General features: G+C 35.0%; 1 protein-coding gene across 1 annotated transcript in view; it reads right to left on the bottom strand.

Moving 5' to 3' along the window:
- Positions 1-22,506, bottom strand: part of GABA-B-R1 (gamma-aminobutyric acid type B receptor subunit 1) — a 615,543-nt gene that overhangs the window by 19,897 nt on the left and 573,140 nt on the right. The window contains exons 9-13 of the mRNA XM_085946509.1: positions 18,269-18,384; positions 11,905-12,032; positions 3,606-3,747; positions 2,300-2,450; positions 443-683 (exon numbers count right to left, since the gene is read on the bottom strand). Coding sequence (XP_085802635.1) covers positions 443-683; positions 2,300-2,450; positions 3,606-3,747; positions 11,905-12,032; positions 18,269-18,384 — 778 coding nt within the window. The remainder of the gene's footprint in view (positions 1-442; positions 684-2,299; positions 2,451-3,605; positions 3,748-11,904; positions 12,033-18,268; positions 18,385-22,506) is intronic.

Raw genomic sequence — 22,506 nt, 5'->3', positions numbered from 1 at the left:
TATGATATTCTGTCGATATAATGTCGATTGGAAAATAGGACATTGGCCAGTAGCGGAACTAAGTTCAAGAAAAATTAAGACACCATATTATTACATTATTGATTTTACAGAGCATTACACCTTTAACTGCTCATTAAGCCATTCATCTTCCTTATTGTTCAGATCAGAAATGGCTCACGGCGGAGAAACAGCGTTGACAATTTGGCGTTTTTCTCCCCAGATTTACCATGACATCTATCTCATACTTTACAAGATAATAATATATTAAGAGGTTTACTTAGGTATGCCATTGCTTAGGTACTGATTAATAAATCTCTGCTGTAATTTACCTCTCTGAATCTATCTGTCATCCAGTTATGAGTTTCCCGAGGTTTTAAAAAATGTTCCATGAGTTCCTCGAACTAATTTGTTGGATGAAACCATTCAAAAAATAAATGTTTACCTTCGGGTCAACTTTCGCCTTGGTAGTAAACCGATGCACCCTCCACACTTTGCTGAACATAGCTCCGTAGGCGAGCGTGAAACCCAAGCTTAGCAGCCAGACCCTCGCCTGGCAGACTGCTCCGAAGTTATCGGCAGGGACGAACCTGCCATCTGCTCCCAAAGCCACTAGACCAGCCAGGCATAAGGCGCAGCCACACAGCATAAGGGTGTTGCACACTGGATGCGAGGACTGAATCACTCTGGAAGAGACAGATTACAAAATACAAATCTAGTCGACACTACCATGCTAAACAGAATTCGTTTCAGTCATTCATGCATTGCTAACCATTACGTTATTACCTATTGCAGTGGTATTCAAAGTGTGCGCCGCGGCCACTTAGTAATACTCTAAGGCTCTGCAGGCTGTTCGGAGAAATAGTAATTCCAAACGATCTTAATTAAATACGCAGATATACGATTACAATAATAGATTCGTATTTTTTGTTGGGCATTCGTTCAAGCGATAAAATTTTGTCGATACGCAACTGCTCTTCCCTTACCGCCACGGTAGTATTCGTGGTTTTACTGCGCATTGATTGATTGACACGGATAAAACGTCTGATTCTGACGATTCTGAAATTTTTGAGTGGCATAGAATCATCATCATCAGCCTGAATCTATCCACTGCTGGATGAATGCCTCTTCAAGCTGCTTCCACTTCTCTCGGTCTTGTGCGTTAGGCTGCTACGTACTTCCGCAGAACTTTATCATTTCATCGATCCAGCGGCCTCTAGGTCTACCTTGCGGACGTTTTGTACATCTTGGATACCACTGGATGACTAAATTTGTCCAACGATTGTCTCTTCTTTGAGTTATGTGTCCAGCCCATCTTTATTTGAGGCTTTTAATGAACTCTATTACATCGCAAACCCTTGTCTGCTTCCTTATCCACTCATTCATATTTTTGTCCTTTCACGTTATGCCCAGTACGCACCTCTCCATACCACGTTGTGCTACTCCAAGTTTCTGGATCTCTCTTTTACTTAGAGTCTATGTTTCACACGCATATGTGATTACGGGAAGCACTCACTGGTTGAACACTTTGCGCTTTAGGCGCAGTAGAAGGTCACTTTTGAAGACATTATTCAGGCGGTCAAAAGCATAGAATTTAATATTGTATTAATTATTATCACTGTGTGTTATTTTCGATTGTTTAAATCGTTTACCTCCATCCAACATGAAGTCATTGCTATCGAGTAGAGTTGGGTATTTCCCGAGAAAACCTCAATCTCGAGATTCGGGATTTCCAGAAAAGAATTCTTGAGAATTCTCGAGCTATCGGGAAATTTAAAAAAAACCTGTAAAATTCTAAAATCAGTGTAAAAACAGACACATTTCAAAAAAATATGATTTTTTTTTATTTGTGTAAGACAAACAAAATAGAAGTAGGAAAACAAAAATAATTCAAAACTACTTATTAAAATGGGATTTCAAAAAACACAGACTGTCAATCGCTGTACGCTTTTGAGATACAAAATTCCCTGATGTTACAAAAATTACGCTCGTTTTGAGTCGACGTTGGGTTAATTGTGTTAAATGCCCCGATCAGTCTTTGAACGTTTTGTGTTTTCTGTCCTTTTTTTCATACAGAAAATCGTTTTTTTTTTCAATTAATATTTGATAATAAAGAAATCTAGAATCCCGAGAAAGGATTTTCGAGATCCGGGATTTCCCGAAATGTTAAAAATTTCAATTCTCGGGATTCGGGATGGAAAATCTAGAAAATTTCTCGAGAATTCCCGAAACCCAACTCTACTATCGAGTGTCGACACATAATATTTTCTGAAATGACAATTGCTATGATTTGATTGCTTACCTTCTATGACTGTTCCAAACATTAAATACGACTAGCCCGGCCGCAACACAGACTCCTGCAGCAGCTACAGCAGTGACGCAGGCGAACAAAGGCAATGACACTGTTCGAAGCTCTCTTCTTATCACCGTACGGTCTTGAGGAACTTTCCCACCTGAAAGTCAATTTTTTGTATTATTATCATGTTCACTAATTCTGAACGATAAGTTGTGAATGTACGTAGCTTATCAGTTTGTAATTTGGTAGATAATGCATAGTTATGAAAACTTCTCTGTGGGTATTGAAATGCTTTACTTAGCAGAGAAAAAATGAAATTGTTTGTATATCAATAATGCACCTACTGAATAAATCACTTTCATTTTGATATTAAGTAGGCAATAAAAAGAAAATAGTTATTTTTATCACCACATTTCTCAATTGGGGAAAGAGAATTGATGTCAGAAGTGTGAAATTGAATTGATATCAATACTATATTCATTTTTTTTTCCATTCAGTGGGTTATCTTATTTGCTATATTACCAGAGCATTTTACATTTTCAAATACTATGATATCAGAAAACTAGCATGATAGGTGCCTAATGTAATATAATGATATAATTATTTTGTTCGCCATCAATTTCTTAACACAATAACTAGTGAAATACAGTCGAACTTGGTTATTACGATCACGGAAATAGCGAGATCTCGAATGTAATGAGGAAACATTCATTAACATTTTAGTAAATGATTTTCTCCATACATTTATTCACTTTTATAACGAGCTACTTCTCGGCTATACCGAGCAAAACTGTTAATGTATCGATCGTGTAAAAACAACATTTTCGACCCTAAGCTATATCATTCGACCGGACAGTTAACTAGACCGATGCCGCCGGGTTCGGATTACGTTTATGACACTAGTTAAGTAAATAAGTACCTAATTGGTGTTTTCGACGACAACATTGAAAAAACTTCCACGCATATGGTTGAAATTGCATGTAAAAAATCCAAGCTTTGTGAAGTCAGTAGGTACCTACCGGCGCCGCCGGCTCAGCACTTCATTACAATAAACAAGTTCTTTTGTAGTTTATGAATGCCATGCTTGTTTCGGGGATTTTATCGATGGTTTTCAGATTTTTTATGTTCTATGCTTAAATAAAACGTGGCGCGAAAATGTTATACAACGATATAACGATTAATGATTATAATGAGCAAATTCAGTCGGTCCCATCTTCTTCGTTAAATAACCAAGTTCGACTATAGTCGCAAAATTTACGTAATTATACTAAAAAAGTACATATTTCTAATAATACGTAGGTAATTAACTTACCAGCCCACTTCTCTCTATTGAGCCATGTGAGGTTGTCAGCCTGCGTATCGTAGTATCCCAGCTTCACATACTGTCCACCGATCATCTGCTCAATTTGCGTTAGGGCGATCCTGTCACCTTGTGAAGAAAATGCCACTATGCCCTAAAATAAAATAATAAAGACATTTTATCATTGGAAGTCGAGTATCGAGTGTGTCAACAGTTTTAGATACACGGAAAATATAATATGTTATAATATTCAGTGACGTCCCTAGATGGAATGCCGCCCTTGGGCAGCGCCAAAATGCCACCACATTTTTTTATACAATATTTTTTTATCATCCATGGACGTGTCGTTTCTGGTCACTATCGACGTCGAAGGGCAACGGAAGTAAACTAGACATCACAAACTCGACAAAAAGGTAGCCATTTCTATATATACCAAATGATTCTCCTCGATTTGCCGTCCATCGAATAACTGCCGCCCCCAGGCGACGCTCAATCTGCCTACCCCCACGGGACGTCACTGATAATATTCATATGATAATATTCAAAATTGGTATGATACCTATATCACAACATAAGTAACGGTGGATGGAGCCACTAAAGTAAAAAAAATGTAGTGGGTTTTATGGGTATGGCAGTAAGAAAGCATAATTATCGAGTATGAATAAAATGGGATAAACTTAAAGAAGACGTGTAAAAGAATATGCTATTTTTCAATGTTTACGTCTGTATAGTAATAGGTATTAATTAAAGTTTCTCACGTGAACGAAACGACCATTTAAAAAATATTGGTGATATTTGGATAAACTTTGTAGGTTTTGTATTTTTTACGTTTTATGGCCTGACGGCAAGATACGTATTTGGCCGTCATTAAGTCATAAACCAAGACAGGCTTCAAAGCCTTAGGTATCGTGATACGCCCGATTAAGACCAGATGTTGTGCGTGGAAGTGTGATTTGGTGGGGCCATTAACTTCAATGTTCTACGTACAGGATTTAACAATGTCTTCTGTAGTGTGAGCCTCATCATATAGTCGCAAAGTAAAACTCCGATATTGCGACCGCACCAAAGCTAGATTCGATTTACATAAAATTATTTAAAGCTTACAGAAAAATCAATATTTTTAATTTTAAAAAGTACAATACATTAATCATTAAAAAGTCTTCCCACAGCGTTTGAGAGAACTTATGAGACTGCATTTTAATTTAAAAAAAATGAATGCAATCAACGAACGCACATTTTATAACAGTTCGTTTAATTTAAATTGAAAGTTAATTTTTAATTAAAAAAAAAACTTTTTATTGTATTGATTGATGGACGTATTGATTATTTAATAATTACAAGATAAAAAGAACTTTTTATATACTTACAACGTTTTTAAATTTTCTGTTGAATCATGTAAACTTGACTTGACTAGCTTAAACGAACAAAAAAATGTATTTGATAGAAACGATACTGAAATGTCATTTTGACACTCATATTGATTTCCATAGTAACGCACGTATATATTAATAATTTAGTTGTTAGGACCCTAGCAACCAATAATAGTGGATTGGATTACGGATTTCTTCCGAAATAACTTTTCATACAAAACAGAATTAACTGAAAATGAATTTAATTCTACTTAAAAATGGCTAAAAGTATTAAAAAAATGCATTGGCATCGTTTTCTGATATATTCTAAAAGTTTCAAATGTCTAGCTAGTCGGAAAATTAGTTAAAAATCGATTGCAAGATTTGTACCGGACAAATAAGAATACGACCTAATAAAAACGTTGTAAAATATAAATAGTTTGAAATTACACTACACTCATATTTTACTGACAACGGATAATCTAATTAGGTAATAATTGCAAGAAAAAACAATTACATTATAATAAACCCAGTTACTAACTAGAATTATTGGAAAAAGCACCTTCTCAACGCCACGAGGCTTTCTAATCCTAATCAGTCGAATTGCTCGAGTATCCAATGTCAGTTCCCAATTAACGTTCAATCAGCCACAACAAACTGATAAATCAGTGGACTTTATCAGATGGACGGCGGGGGTTGCAAACAATTTAGATCGTAGCTGATGTTTTCGTAAAATGTTGGGTCGGGAGATTTCGCAAACAATTTGTGTTTAATTACTGGCCGACCTTCACTTGCTGACCGATAACCCAAACTCTAATCTCGGGGGTTATAGGATTAAACCATGTTTTATCATTAACGTAAGGCAAAAACATGGAATCAGAAAAGGATAGCCTGGCGATCGTCGGGTCTGACTGCACTAACGGAATTTCAAATTCAGGACCCCCTCAATAATTGTGTTATAGTAAACTAAAATAATATTATTTTATAAAATATTTTTTGATATTCGAAAACATTACTTGAGGCTTGAGGCAAATAATTTTCAACTATAGGCGCGACGAAATTTTGGACTCGCTGCCATTCGGAGAGAGAACGTCGAGCTGGAAACTTGTTTTGCCAAATGTAATATAAAAAAAAGGACTGAAAGTACTTTATATTAATATTAGTAAGATAAATACTTACCTACATACAAGACTGGTACTCATATGTAATAACTGTACTTAAATGAGGATTAATGACTTTACCTTTATCGGACTTATAATTCTGGTTCTGCTCGTGCCGACCTCGTTCTCACCTCCACCTGCCTTTGCCACCTTCCGGTGTAGAGCATGAGATTCTCTTTATCAAAGGGAGTGGATACGGCCACTATTCGGAGCAGCTAAACCCACGCCGGGAAGCATCTCCCTTGGCGTGGATTCCCAGACTCACAAAGAGTCTGGAGTTAGGTTTGCATGTTTCATCTAACCTTTAAGGTACCTCCGTCTAACAGGGTGGACGCCAGCAAGCTTTTCTTTGGGGGGGAAACAGCTGCAAAAGACCATGTGTTTGATGGGATTCTAGGTCGATAATTGAAAGAAGAATAAAGTTAGAACGCCGTGACGCGGCAACATTTAATGCAAGATATTGATCGAGTGATGGAAATACAAAGGTTTATGAAAAAGATAAATGGACGAAGACCCTCACATGAGGATCTTCGTCCCCAGCAATGAATCCTACCCTATATAACACATGATGATAATGATGATAATGATGAACACATATTTACATGAGACCGCCATGCGGATGCATGACGGAGATTAGAGAGTTCTCCTGTTAAGTCCTCCCTTTATCACGTTCTCGGTACACTTCCTGGGTAGCCATGCCACCGGCACTTAACACTGAAGGGCACAGGTGTATGAGTATCTCCACGTTCTCTCGTTTTGAAACGTCAATTTGTTTCGTGATGGCGACGGGCGTATTAATTCTTAAATCGTGTAAAGATGACTAAAAACGTTACCCATTTACTTTAAAAAGAAAACATGTCAATGAATATATTATTATTGTTACTGATAGAACAATAAACAGAACATTAAATGGACACATATGTTGGATTTATATGACAAATTGTATTTCGTTTGACATGCGTCATTTGCACCCGCGACCCGCAATCCGCGCACCGCATAGCCACGATCTTTTTAGACCGTGCCTCAACTGAGGTATAACCTTAAAGAGGGGCAGGGAATCAGCTTTCTCATACAACTGAATGAAGCAGGCCAACAATAGCCGACAAGTTACGAGAAAATAGTGACGCGATAAAAAAATCTAGGGCATCACGGAGGATTTACTTTTGTCATTATAACGGACCCATATAATATAATGTTATCGTGGAAATTTTCCCGCAACTTGATTACCAGCCTGCCTTACCATACCTGCCTGCTTCACAATACTTTCATATTATTATAACCTGCCGCCCCTAGTATAAAACCGATAATTTCATGTTTCAATATTAGTGGGAAATGACGATTTCTTGTGTAAATAGCCCCTCCGCATCTATTCTATACATAAGATGGCTATCGGCGGTTATCGAGGGTAGTTTATTATATTTATGTATTGAGGTATTATAATTTATTGTTACAATAAGTTAGCCGTCTAAACTGTGACGTGTGACTGTGTGTGTTAAACACGCTTTAAAAGTTAACGCAGACAAGAGAGTTGCTGTTAAAACATAGCACTTTTTGGCAGTTCGATTATTTACAGGTTAATATGAGAAGGGAAAAATAACGTTTAAAGATATGTAAAAAAATGCACACCACCGAAAATGTCTATCTGAACGCATCCCTTGCTAATCGTGCTTAATAAAACTGACACGAGGAAACATTTTTGATCCAGAAGAGGCCATGGCTGCGACTATGCAGGTAATTAAATAATGCATAATATAATTCAAACAGTTCAAAACGCCAGGATTGGAAACCACCCCTCAGGCGGAAAAAGAGCAGAAGTGATCTACGATCTTAAAAAATGTGAAATGAGAGTATGTCTCGATAAAAGATAGCCAGAAAAAATAATTTGAAGAATAACAATTATCGAAAGGAAAATATGAATACGTATTAAAAATATCGAAACATTGGCTTCCGGACGCGCTTTAAAATAAGCCTGTATGAAGTTTCATAAGGGCTCCATTGGGTCTATTCTATGCTTATCGACCGCTAAAGTGATAAATATTATCAAACTTAGGGTAGGTTTGTATCAAAATATTAGCACTTATTGTAACAATTACACGAAGCTGGTTTTTATTGTTGCAATAAGTGCGATATTTTAACAGCAGCAAGATAGGTGCTGTTAAAATATCACACTTATTGCAACAATAAAAACCAGCTTCGTGTAATTGTTACAATAAGTGCTAATATTTTGATACAAACCTACCCTAAGTTTGATACTATTTATCAATTTAGTGTTCGATAAGTATAGAATAGACCCACATGGACCTGTATCCAAGAATTCTACGCACTAACGAGACGTAGAGTGTACGTTAGAAATTAATTGATGAATTTTGGTTCTTATTGAATGATTTATCTTTCGTATGATGAATCCTAGAAGTTAACATGTTTCTGTATCAAAAGTTTAAAGATAAATCTATTAATATATTATATATTTTTCAAAATTCTTAAAATGGCACATTAAATCAGTTGAAGACATTTGTGTGACCCTATTTGTAAGGCCTATATAATGTTCTGTAGAAACAATTTACTTGTAATATGTCATATTTTGTTAACATTATCACGAATTGAAATTTGATAACCGTGTACAATTGTATACTTCCACTAAGTGCCAGTCACCCTGTATATTATAATATTATTCTCTATGGAAGTAACCTAGTAATAATATACAATAATGCAAAACCCACACACTCTAACATTATTATCTCTGCTAGGTACATAGAAAAACCTATTTAATATTTAGTGTGTATGTACAAAATAACGATTTACCATTGTGCCTGAGGTAAGTAGACAATATATAACATACACATAAGGTGCGCACACAAAGAAATGGAAGGGAGGTCCATTTCGAAAAAAAATATCTGTACTTATCATTGTATTTTATATTGAAGGGGGGGGAGGGAGGTTAAATACAATAATATTATTTGAGAATGACATAGGTACGCGAAGTCATCAAAATCATGCTATCTCCATTGTGCTTGATTGGAAGATATGCGAGCGCTATTAACAGTGTAAAGCGATCTCTAAAACCAGAGTAGATGGCAATTAAGCTTGTCCCTAACGATGCGCGCAGACACGATTACTAACCGTAGCGACCGATGTTAACCATACACTGCGGACTGTATGTGACGTTCGTCAAAACGCTACGTACTTAGTACGTAGTGGTCGGATGCGATTTTTTATGGATCTCGGAACACCCACTAATAACCAGTTCCACTAACTTTCGCTATTACACCGTCACGTCACTTCCACCATGGGATCATGAACTTTTCCGTGTATTTTTCCGATGCCCAGACACACCACAGCACTACTGGTGGGATGCTCATCTACGAGTCATTGCGACTTATATTGTAATCCGCTAATTGTTTGTTGTTTAAGCGCGAACTAAATTGAGGTGCATGTCGCCTACTGTCACGCTGTCGCAGCTATAAATTTAGTCTATGGTTTCGTCATTTTGCAGAATATTTTGAACCATCACCATCTCTGAAAATTCACTATAGAATGACATTGATGAAGAGTGCCTACTACAATGTATTAGTAGTTTGAATTATTATTAATTATTCATGCTAATTTCAATTAAGTTTAACAGTTTCTACGTGTGCGTACGTTAAAATACTTGCGGCATGGCATCCATAGATAACATTTAGAACAGAACCCAACTTGCAGACCATAGATAATAAACAACGAAAATACATAGTGCCAATCGCTAAAAACAAAAAAAACGTGATTTTGACATGACATTCGAAAAGTGTAGGCATGTAGAATATGATACAAATGTTCAAAATGTCATGCAGGTGTCGATGCAGTGCAGCTCAGCGTGAGGTGACCTCATTGCTGTTTTAGTGATTTCGGCAGATTTTGCCAACTGACAATGTTCGTCTAAAGGTTCAAAATGTTCTACGGGATGGAAGCATCAGTCTGATAACATTTTAAACACCAAGAAAATGACATTACACATTTCCCCCGTAGCGGCAGCTTACTGTGACGTCACCTGATAGTCAGCGACTTGCACTTTAATTTGGGTCGCGCTTTATTTGTGTCGTCCGCACCGCACTGTCTCGTTTTTTGCACGTGCCACATGCCAATATCACCGCAGTAACTAATCGCGTAAATAATTTATGTTTTTTTTCGTTTCTTGGGAGCAGGGGGTCCAAACGCTTCTTGTATGCACGGCTGGCACGCATAATATTATATTAGACGTCATGTTATTGTATTATATATGGTCTGATATAAGGGGTGGCAATTTTAATAATCTCCCAAATTTATTGAGCGGCGCACATCCTGCGGCAAATTGATAAAAGAGGGGGTGAGATATTATCTCGGAGTTTAAAAGTAAGCAGTGTTTATGATTTAGATTTGCAAAACAAATTATTTACGCGCGGGCGGGTGGCGCAAAAGGATTTGGGGCTTTCGGGGCACATGTGATTTCTTAGGAAATGGATTTTGTTTGCTTTCCACACGTACGTGTTAAGACGAATCGCATTACAGGCAATTTTCAATGAGGTAGTACGTTTTTTATGTTGATCCAGCGCCATCTTTAGATTAATAAAGCCTGAGCATAATTTTTTGCACAAGCAACGAGTGGTCCACTGTTCAGCTGTCAAAATCAGATCCCAGATTGCTTGACATATTATTGATTCGCCCTTTCTCGTTTCAAAAAGAATTATAACAAAATTTCAAATCAAATATATTAACTATCAGTGTTATTTATAAATAATATACATTCCTGTTATTCATCAGCTGGCAAAGTCAGACTAGTCCATCACACAAAAACCGGTGGTAATATCGATTTCCAGGTGATTCCAAGGTGTGTTAATGCTAGTGTATTATTTATCATGTAACTCATCTATCCAAATCAAACCATTCCCTGTCTGAACACGACAGATGCGTCAGTATGAGCACTCTATCTATAGAACAATGACAGGTCATCCATATACAATAATGGGATGGGCGCAAAAAGTAGGACCAGTCGTTGTGAATGTATTGGCTTTCTACTTGAGTCGGCAATGGTTGATCTCATCAGGCGCTCAAAAAGACGCCATTGAAGCTATAAAGATCAAAGCAATATACCGACATCATGCGGTATAAAATGAAATTTATGTATGTCTGAATGAGAAAAAGGAATCTGCTGAAATTCATGAAGACGTCAAAACCGCGATTCTTACATCCAATCTATCAGCGAGTTCGATTAAATACAATGTAGTTAATAGTGTTAATAATGCAACTAAAGGGTCACCCAGGGAATACAAAAATAATATGATGACCTTCTCTCTTCTGGGTGTGACTAGAGTTGGGTATTTCCCAAGAAAATCTCAATCTCGAGATTCGAGATTTCCAGAAAAAAATTCTCGAGAATTCTCGAGAAATCGGGAAATTTAAAAAAACCTGTAAAAATACTAAAATCAGTGTAAAAACAGACAAATTCCAAAAAAATATGATTTATGTAAGAAGACAAACAAAATAGAAGTAGGAAAATAAAAATAATTCAAAACATCACTTCTTATTAAAATGGAATTTCAAAAAAGAACAAACTGTCAATCGCTGCGTCTGACCATCGCGTACGCTTTTGAGACACAAAATTCCCTGATATTGCAAAAATTGCAAAAATAAAATCAACATATAGGGAGTTTGTACCTGGATAATTATACAACGAGCGGATATACGTTCAAACTTGTTATACAAATTACTGTGACGAAGAAAAATAATAAAGACTGTAGAGGTCATTTATCAGTAAACAATGTTAAATTAATAATACAACTAGGTACTTACGGAGACCCCAAGAAAAGATGTTGAGTTGATGGCTGCATAAATGTTATCCGCGATGTCTTTGTCTGTGTAAGTGAAGTTCTTCAGGCTTCTTCCAGTTTTTGACAGTCTCTCCATCGTTTTATTGAAGGCTGAATATGTAAAAAAAGAAATACACAATTCTTTAATTTAATTTTAACGATTTTAACGTAGGTTTTCAAAATAGTATGTAAATATTAGTTCCATTGTCTTTCCACAAATTGAACGTAGTTATGCAGAATGTAGCCAGTCCACAATAATGTCGAGCTGAGATAATGGCGCTTTAGTAACAACATGATTATTAAAAATGAAAAATGTCAAATTGTAAATAGTATTTTATTTCAAGAATAATTTTTATGCGGCTTGGTTATTTTCAGCAGAATGTAGAGAAAACCTTCTCGCATCTGATCTATATCAAATCTCATTTTTTATTTTTGTGGACTGGCTACTTTCTGCATAACTATGTCCAATTTATCTAGTGGCATATTGTATTGTATGTCTGATTAAGAATCCATATAGACCGAAACAAACGTTATATACAATGATATCAGCCAATGAGTCAGTAGAAGAAGGAATGACCGCCATTGTGACTTGGTATCTACGAGGGAAAAATTTATCAGCCTTCAAAAAGTTTGCGGCATTTTACTGCGAGCGATAAGGTATTTTCTCATCGAGAATTGACCGTAATACATTATATCGAAGTAAGAATCACGCACACTCTAGTGCACGCCAAGATCATGGAAAGTTGCTCCTGGAATACTTTCGGCACAACTTTGAAGAGCGCTTTACGTTCGTTATGCCACGATATACGCCTGTATAATGGGTGTGCAGAAGTGGCGGGTGATGGAGGGAAAAGCAAGTAGAAGAATCGCACTGATAAACAATTTAGGCTCGTCGATATTGGACCTATTCTCATAGTCCCACATAGGGAGCTTATTTTTGGTAAGAATTATAGTCATCAACATGCTTAGATATAAGGAAAGAATGTTTAAAAAACCTCAGAAGCACAGATGTTCAAAAAATTCCTACAAAAGAAGTTGGACTGCGTTGTTACTGAGGTTTTTCAAAATGATGTCATTTGCTCAGTCTTTTTCTTAGACCATCTCCACTATCAGGGCGATCTACGCTATGTCGTCTGTTACCCAGAATAGGTCAATGAAACTGTACTCATACCAATATGCGCAAAATGCGGTGTCTCCCTCTGCTACGAATACCGTTGATTTTCCTTGAATAATAAGCTGGAGAATTCTATACAATATAGGCACTTTTACCTTCTCATAATGTGACCAAAAATTTGATGCTAAATAAAACTTCTTGTTTATGTACATATTCGTTTGAAGAAGTGAAAATTAGTAACCCTTCTGTTCAGGATTTTTAGGATACCTACGTCTTTACAGTCACATACCTATTAAATGCGTCAAATCTTCGTGATAGAATATAACGGGAATGGGACAACTGGACGCCAGGACAATTGGACGCCGCACTGTCGTAGACACGTATATACAGAGCGTAGACGATGAATTTTAATCAGTTTCTATATACTACTTAGTAGTTTTAATTCATTTTACTCTTAACATAATGTTTTTTTTATTGCGGATTGAGAATTACCATACCTAAGGCTTTATATAAAATAAAAAAACTCTTTTTTCCTTAGAACTTAAACGTATGCACGATTAAATCATTATTTAAGTATGCATATTTAAATTCTCACCAACTATTAAATCATAATAATAATTAAAATATAAATAATAATATTAAATATTTTTTTAATGGTACCTATAAGTACCTAACGTCTATTTAATTTTGAATTGCGTGGCGTCCAGTTGTCCCGGCGCCAAATCATCCTAGACCCGATAAAAGATAGAACAGAACCAAGACAGAGATTTAGGTTGACGTCTCTATTGTTGAGGAGGCATCTAATTTTGAGAAAGGCACAATTGCCAGAGACAGAATAAAAAAAAACTTAAATCAATGTTGTTAAAGGTCACATGGTTTTATGTTAGCTGGGGTTGAATAATTTTAGAACACTGTCATCCGTAAAGCTTTCTCTAATAGGTTGTTATCTATATCAACGTATCTACATTATGTAATGCTACTTAACTCTCTTTTCATATCGATCGATAGTAGTATTAGGTATGTTCAGAGAAATCTCACAGAACAAAGTTTTCTAAGCCTTTCTGAGAATCAGTTTACCCACAAAGTCGCGTCCACATTGAAGCAAAGCGGCGGAGAAATGCGAGACACAGTAAGTTGTCTCTGTGACTTTAGAGCAGTGTTTCCCAAAGTGTGGTACGCATACCCCCTGGGGAACGGGAAGAGTTTGGTAGGGGTACGCGCTACACCGGGCTTTGGCTGCGCCTGGTGCAACAAGCATTAATGCAACATCAATCCAACATCCATGCTAGAAGGTTTATAGGTTATTAGGCTAGAAGAGCAATTGTTGGAATTAGCCCCAGACGGATTCTTGAAAAATAAATATAAGGAGTGTACTTTAATTATATTCTGGTTGCAAATGCATCAATTGTGTACCTAATTTTAACAGAGAAAGTCCTGAAATACGTATATCTTGCCTTTTCCAACTTCATCTATGTGTAGTTGGTTTTTCAGCATTTGTAGACATTAAGTATAAAAAGAAACAGGCTTTTGGATGTGGAACCGCATCTCAGATTAAAATTAATAACCATGAAACCAAACTACGATGATCTGTTGTCTCAACATAAACAATTTCATCATCGATTATAATGATTGTTATTGATAATATAACTTTTATTAATTTTATTTAGATTTTATTATGAATGAATTTTAATTTTCGTTTATTATTATTTTGTTTATGTACTAAAAATGGAAAAAAATGTTTTGATTGTTATTAAAGTATAATATACAATTATTTTTTTGCGAGGGGTACTCAATATTACGACGAAAATTATAGAAGGGGTACACAGATGTCGAAAGTTTGGATTTGCGCTGACTATGTAAAACGCTATAACTTTTCGCTAAATAATAATTTTGCGGTACTATTTAATTTATTATTAAGATAAGCCGTTTTTATTTTTTTAATATTTCCTCACATACGTTTGATTTTTTCATTCCATATAGGTTTTGAAAAACAGAACTTATATTATATTATTATATCTTCCAAAATAATTATGTTTTGTTTTATTGATCATGCGATTTTTTTAAAATTTGACTGGTGTTGCCATTTAAGAGTATCTCAACGTGGGAAAAGATGTGACTATTTTGAGTAAAAGGAAATATCCACAAAACCTACTAATGAATATGGAAGTAGACCAGAAAGAGTACTGTGATAGATGTTATCAAATTTATGAAGTGACAATGGCATGGATTGTCGAATGAATAAGCTTTGGATGGATGTTATTTTACAGTGGCAGGCATTACTGGTACAGAATTGACCTGAAACTTGCTAACTGAAGTCCTGATTAAGAAAAAAATCTAAGAATCGAGAGGGCGGAAGTAACTAGTAGAGGAGACCTTCGTTCGACTGTGGATCATCCCCCGACCGATAGCGATACGCTTTTCCTTTTAATGAATTAATTTTTATATTTGTAATATATTGAGGTTAGTAAAGTAAATCTATAATGCATTGTCAATGCGAATTTCACCACGTATTTTCTCTCGATATCTAGTCGCTTTTGAAAACGCTATGCGTAGACGCGTCGCTTTCCGCCATCGCTAAACTTCTCAATAACACTACGTAAGTGACACCCACCACCTACCTGTCTTATCAGATGTTTCTATCTCCGAATTCAAAATAATAACTTGGGATAACTGAAACTAACGACGTAAGTTCAGAATATAGAAAAAAAAACCAATATTTTGTTACGGTAGTTAGTGCTTTATTTTGTTTTCATGTATATAGAAAATAAAAGCAATATTGACAAGGGATATAACTTTAAATTAGAAGGGATCAGTTAGGAAAATCAGTTTCTTTGACTATGATGCATTGTTTTTAAGGGGCTATGCATAGTACTTGTTTGAATAATTCAGCTTATGGCTTACGCACTCGTCATCCAATTTTTGGATATAATATAATATCAGAAATAAAAACTAATATGTAACGCATACCTAACGATAGCTTGTTGACGCAAAGAAAAGAAATAGTAAAATACAGTTTCCGAAAAATCAAGATTGTATTGAGTACCGATTATCTATGTAAACACCAATAAAAAAGAAATGAATAATAATTTTCATACGTTGAATCGATTAAATATATTATAATGGAGAATTTTGTTAATATTGTTGCCATTTCAAAAGTAAATAAATATAATGGTTGGAATCCTTTATCCCCGGCTCGCGTATTTAGGTACAATTTAAGCACTGCCAAAGAAACCAATAAACTATTATTTTAAAGTTTATAATATTATTAACTATCGATTTATAATTTTTAAATTGTGCAGTTTTCAAACATTTAAAAATTTTACTGAAATTCGTAATTTGGAAAATAGCAACAAATTTGATCGCGGAAAGCGAAGTTACCATGTTATTGACGGCTTCGGTCAAATTTAATTTATGCATAGGTAATACGTAATAAGTTAGTTTTACATAACTCCGATATTATTTGCATTGTTACCTCATGAATTTAATAATATCTCAAACGTAATACATGTATCGTCATTTTTTCTGTTGACTGTCATTTCTCTTATCTAAAAACCTGTTCATCACATCATCGAAAACATTCGGAAGCACTTGTCAGCGAAAAATTATGGACCGGGAAGAATTAAAGAAACTAGGTGAGGCCTTCATCTACAGTGGATCGAGCCGGATTGTTGTTCAAATTCAAATTTAAAAAAACATATTTTTACATAAAGTGAACATTACAAATTATTAATTTCAATCAAAATTGAAATTTTTTGTTGATGATGTGGTAGTAATTAATTACGATCAGGACCAGTTTTGTCCGCTCATAAGGACATTATCAATTTATTCATAAAATATATTGCCATAAATATATTTTAACGCAAAATAAAATGATAAGATTTTGTGTCTTTTTAGATTAAAATATCTTTCGACCATGTCCGATCTTAATGGGATCATATGGGCCTCCACGGAGTGGAGGTTTGTATTAATAGATTATTTTTACGAGAAATGGATGTCAGCCACTTGCTCAACCTATTAGGTCCATACTCTGACTCATAAACAAGTTGAAAAACAATATGTGTACTTGCCAGACCCAGGATTCGAACCTGGGACCCTCGACACTATAGACAATATATTTTTAGTTTCAGTTAAAAATGTTTTTCTAAAAATGAACGAATCTAAATTAAATCATTAAAATTATTTAGTTTTATTTAGTTATTAGTAAATTATTATTATTATCATTAAAATTATTTAGTTATTAGTAAATTAAGTAGGTTTTTCATATTATTTAGTTTATTATAATGTGTATGTAATATATTTTTTTCTAGGAAAACTTGTACACAAACTAGATACTACTAGTTAATACAAATAAGTCGGATAATAATTTATTTTCTTGAGAAATAATGTGAAGTTCAAAATCTATTTTCTTAGAACCGATTTCTCGAGAAGAATGTTATATTACGCCTTGAAATAAATACCTACGCCTGAATCTCAAAAGACCATACAAATAATGCGAAATCTGAAGTAAAGGCGTAAAAAATTAACGAGTTCAGAAAAGTAAAAAAAGCTGTCGAATCTGATTGTAAAATAATTGATTACCTAGTCAGAAAAGCAAAAACTCTTGAATCTAGTTTTGAACAGTACAATTGAGTCGCTTAGAATCATAACTCACATATTCCAAAAATCAAGTTTTGAGATAATCGCTAAAAACCAACAGAGCACTATTTTTTGTAATTAGAAGAACAGTATTGAACTCCCTAGAATATTAATGAGTGAGAGAGTCGAATAACTTTTTTTTAAAATACATATACCTTATACTCCTAACGTTGCAGACATACAGCATACTATGAGAAATAGAGCTCCCCGATTGGTTAGGAAGGCGTTGGTGACAAAACTCTATTCTTTGAAATATACGACATATTACACCAACAATGAACTTTGTCAACGATTTTCACATGGTTTAAATTGACTTTTAATACTCAACTATTTTTCGGTATATAGATTAATTCATTTAGAATCACTTGGTATATTTAACTAAAAAAGCGACAAAATTGCAATATGTGAGTTATGATTCTAAGAGACTCAATTCGAAAAATTGACAGATTTTTTACAGTTTTCTGAGGGTAAGATTTCTCGAAAATCTCGATCTCGAGAATCAAAAAAAATGACAGGAAAATAAATCACAACGTTTAATTTTAAAATATTATGTATTACTGTAATCTAAGTGGAGAAAAAATATTTTTTTTATACTGACCTAATGCAACAGCCCAGACGGCATCGTAGGCAAGTGGAGCTTCCTGATATCCTTCAGGATACCTCAAGTTGTCGATGTCATAGCCTTCATCCCTCAAGACATTGTTCAATCGTAACCTGTGGAAGAAAAAGAATGATAACATTAGTAGTGCTGTGGCAAAGAGTGATATTTGCGTGTGTATCATAGAATAGGTGAGATTGTACGTTAGTGTGAAGCATCAGCGATTTGTTTACGCCTGGGAATATGTCAGAAGCAGTTACCCAAAACTGAGGTCACCACGCAACCAAGTGTGCTTTTTATTATTCGGCGTACTTACGTGTAGGTGCCTACTTTATATTTTTTGTATTTATTGTTTTTATACTGTTTCAATTTCGTTATTTTTAAGTACTATTTTATCAAATATATTGAAAACCTCCTTTTATATAGATAGAGCCTAAATGTATGAAATAGAAGCAAAAAAGGACCATGCAATTAGATACAAGTGATTTTGCATTGGTGGTTATTTGCAGAGAATTTCACATTACTACTATGACATTTATTGCGGGGTGAGTGAAAAAACAATCCGTCACGATGAGTAAATAACCAGCTAATAATAAGTACACTTCAGCATTATTATTTAGCTGAAAAATCATGTAAAATTTATGAAAAACCGTTTATAACTTCTCTCTTCTCGAGTAAGAATGGCCGCCATTGAGCATGTACGAAAAATGGAATGGCGACTGAACGATCATAATATTTGTGGAGTTTACTAACTTAACCAGACTCCTTGTATTTATAGTCATATTTATTTGTTTTTTTATGTCATATTGAAAGGCCCCGTCCAGGGTAGGCGCGTTCGGCGGAGCGTTGAGCGGCGCGCGCAACTCAAACGTATAACCAAAAAAAGACATTTTCTATGAACATTTTCACACACGGTTATACGTTTGAGTTTCGCGCGCCGCTCAACGCTCCGCCGAACGAATTGTCTTGAAATTGTATTTGTAACGTTCATTATAACTAAATAAATAAATTTAAATTTGAAATTTGAGCGGTATGTCTTATGATTATTATGTCGATGCTTGGTATGCCACGGGAGTTTGGAAGATGGTCTAGTATTATAGATATCGCTTTAGTACAAAGGTTGAAAAATACTGCCATAAGTGCTTTTGATAAAGCCAATTTTATTAATGAAGCGTTGGTACATATTGATTTCATAAATTATTATTGTGTTTTCAATTTTACACAGTTCTGTGTATTAACTATTATAATAATGCCTATGTGAAATATAATCCTACATCCGTTTTGAAATGTTAGCAAATAGTGCGAGGCAATATACATATAGCGGCATCATAAACAAAACGTCTAATATTGTTGATTTCATTCACCAGCGTAATATTATATTATACCACTCAAATTGATTAAAAATAGGTGAACAGAAGGTAAAATTATGTAAAAAAAAATCGTCTATTATATTATGATAAAATGATAAGTTGCTTTGCTCATTTTTTCACTTATCGTATAATATTATTGAATAACGGAAATGAATCTAATATTTAATGAAAAAGAAAACAATATAAACGTACTGCTCACGTTATAAAACGATTTTTGATTTTTAATGTGGGTGGGTGGGTTGGATAAAAAATATGGGTTATGTATTGGGATTGCAAGATACATGATTCCGAGATCATACTATGAGACAATTTGAGTGTTTTTACCAGGGATCACAAAATTAATAGGAACTACCTTACCTTACTGGGTATGGTATAGCCAATGACATTAATATGGACGAAGCATCTGGAAAAAAAATGACACTCACTTTTTTGTCTGGTCTGCCGATTGGCATAATCTGTTCTAACGCCATTACAATAAAGGTGATATTGCTATAAATTCTCGATGCTTTTTGTCAGGTCTGCCGAATGGTTCGGTTCGAACGCGTTCACTCAAATGAACATTGACACTAGAATAAAAACACTGTTCTAACGCCATTACAGTAAAGGTGATATTGCTATAAATTCCCGATGCGTGATATCGCATAATGGAAATTGCGTGACGTCTACCTGTACATGTGCGAATGTCATTATGCGCGAATTTACTTGGTAGCTGCTGTATTGAGTCCGTTGTTCATTAATAATGTCATTGAGTATAACAGGCTTAATATTTCGAATGTGGAAAAATATGGGATAAACTCAAACAAGTTTTAAAGAATATGCCATTTTAGTTTGTTACGTTAATGTAACGTCTTTGGGAACAGTCGACGCGTTTTTTTACATGGGTTTTATATGGCGGTCAGGCCATAAGCTATCCTGCTTCAGAACTTTGGTCCGTGGCGATGGATTTTATATTTTTATTTATTAATCTGTTCTGTGGTTTTTTACAAAAAAATCTTAGTGCAAGAAGTAAAAAACGACTAAGAAATGTTACTAATTTTTGATTGTTTGGTTTATAAGTATTATTTACTTATATTTTTTCCGATCCTGTAATTCCGTAAAACTTATGAGGTTCATAGTGTTCAGTGGCACGTTTAGTGTCGTAGAGGATCGACGCACTATGAGTGGTTTGAACAATTTCCAGGCCTCTTTTTAAATATTCTGACTAATCGACCCGGGTAGATCTTGTAATTATGAATAATATATTTTTACGACATTGTATAAAGTTTTTTTATGTATAAATAGTAAATAAAAAAATCGGTGTGTGTACTTATTTACGCGCGTTGGAAGTTATACTTCTTTGGCGTAACAAAACAAAATAAGCCGTTACCTGAGTCTATTAATATTACAGTGGATTAGGTTGATGAAAACGTACGCGATTCATTTGTGTCTCATATAGCACATGATAATTGTAATTTAATTATTGTATTGGACCAAAACTCATCTTCGCCATACAGCGGTTATAATCGATGCAGAAGTGCCCATGATGAATTGAAATTATTTACCAACTCAACATTCACACATAAATATAGTCTCAAATCTTGATACACAATCTTTACAATGAAAAATAAATATACACTCCAATATAAATAAAGTTTTATCAATCTAAATTAACAGTGTAGAGTGTTAGTCTCCAGAAATTTGTTTATAAACATATTATATATTCATTATGACATAATATTGGTTATGTTTAAAACACGTGCTGTTTACTTGGTTGTATTGAACGACTAACTAAATGACATTAAGCGCATGCGCATGTTCCCTTAAAACCGAAATGAATATAATCATAATAATAAATTATATGTCACATGCGTGTCACGGCGTGCGCAACTTCGTCACACGCCAAAAATACACTCTGATCTGTTTTCCCAAACGCGCCAAAAGAAATATAACTTCACTGGTATTTTTCTAAGACTTACATTATATTTTATGTATTCCATAGTTTGTAATGAAATTTAGAACTAAACGGACAAACAAGATAAAGTCAAAGCCATCGCAAGTATCCGAAAATATACTTTTCCCAAGAATAAAATATGTTTTACCGGTTAAAGAAAACCAAAAGTGGTGCACCCTTACGAGTCCCAGTATGATTAATGTCACTCAGGAGTCATGTGTGCCAGCTACTTTGTTAGTTAGGTAAATCTGGAGCTTTCTGTTGGGTTGATGAAGGAACTCAGTCACTGGGCCGCTCTCGGAAGAAATAGGCGGACAACGACAACAAAAATGCGGAGAGCTTGATTGTGATCGACTGGAGACAAAGAGCACGAGATAGAGATTGCTGGAGGATAGTTATGCAGTTGGACATGGACCTGAATGGTTAGTAGCGTCAATTTATGTAGGTCATGAACTTAGTTGACAATAAATATTATAAAAAGATCATATAAATATATTCCGGGATTTAAACATTTTTGATTTTGGGACTGAGAAAACGAACGGGATTCCTGAGTTTCAAGCCCTAGTTAGATTAGGGAGCGCTGAAGAAAATTAAAATATACATCTGCTCATCACCGGATATCTAAACTTGTATAAGCAGAGTCGGCGCATTCAGTCGACCAACAAAACAACTTTAATTATTTTAATCAGGAAGAAGCCCAACAAAAAGAAAACTAAACGGCCATTATCCGGGTTTTAGTGTCCGTTACGGACGCGAACCGGGATCTTTTACGCGGCAATTTATAACTTACGCCCTCGCGCGGGTTTCCGTGTGTACGGTAATTATTTTGTTTAATGTTAAATGAAATGTTTTAAAATAGAGTAATTAGAAAAAAACCCCCTCATAAAAAAAGTTCAACAAGGATATGCTCGGCGAAAAACGGGCATCTTTCACAGTTT

Source organism: Rhyacophila brunnea, unplaced genomic scaffold (assembly GCF_057557595.1).
Source record: "Rhyacophila brunnea isolate RB1 unplaced genomic scaffold, BYU_Rbru_1.0 scaffold_2, whole genome shotgun sequence".
NCBI classification, from domain to species: domain Eukaryota; kingdom Metazoa; phylum Arthropoda; class Insecta; order Trichoptera; family Rhyacophilidae; genus Rhyacophila; species Rhyacophila brunnea.
Note: the sequence above shows the minus strand (reverse complement) of the source record. Positions and strands in the feature narration are given on the sequence as shown.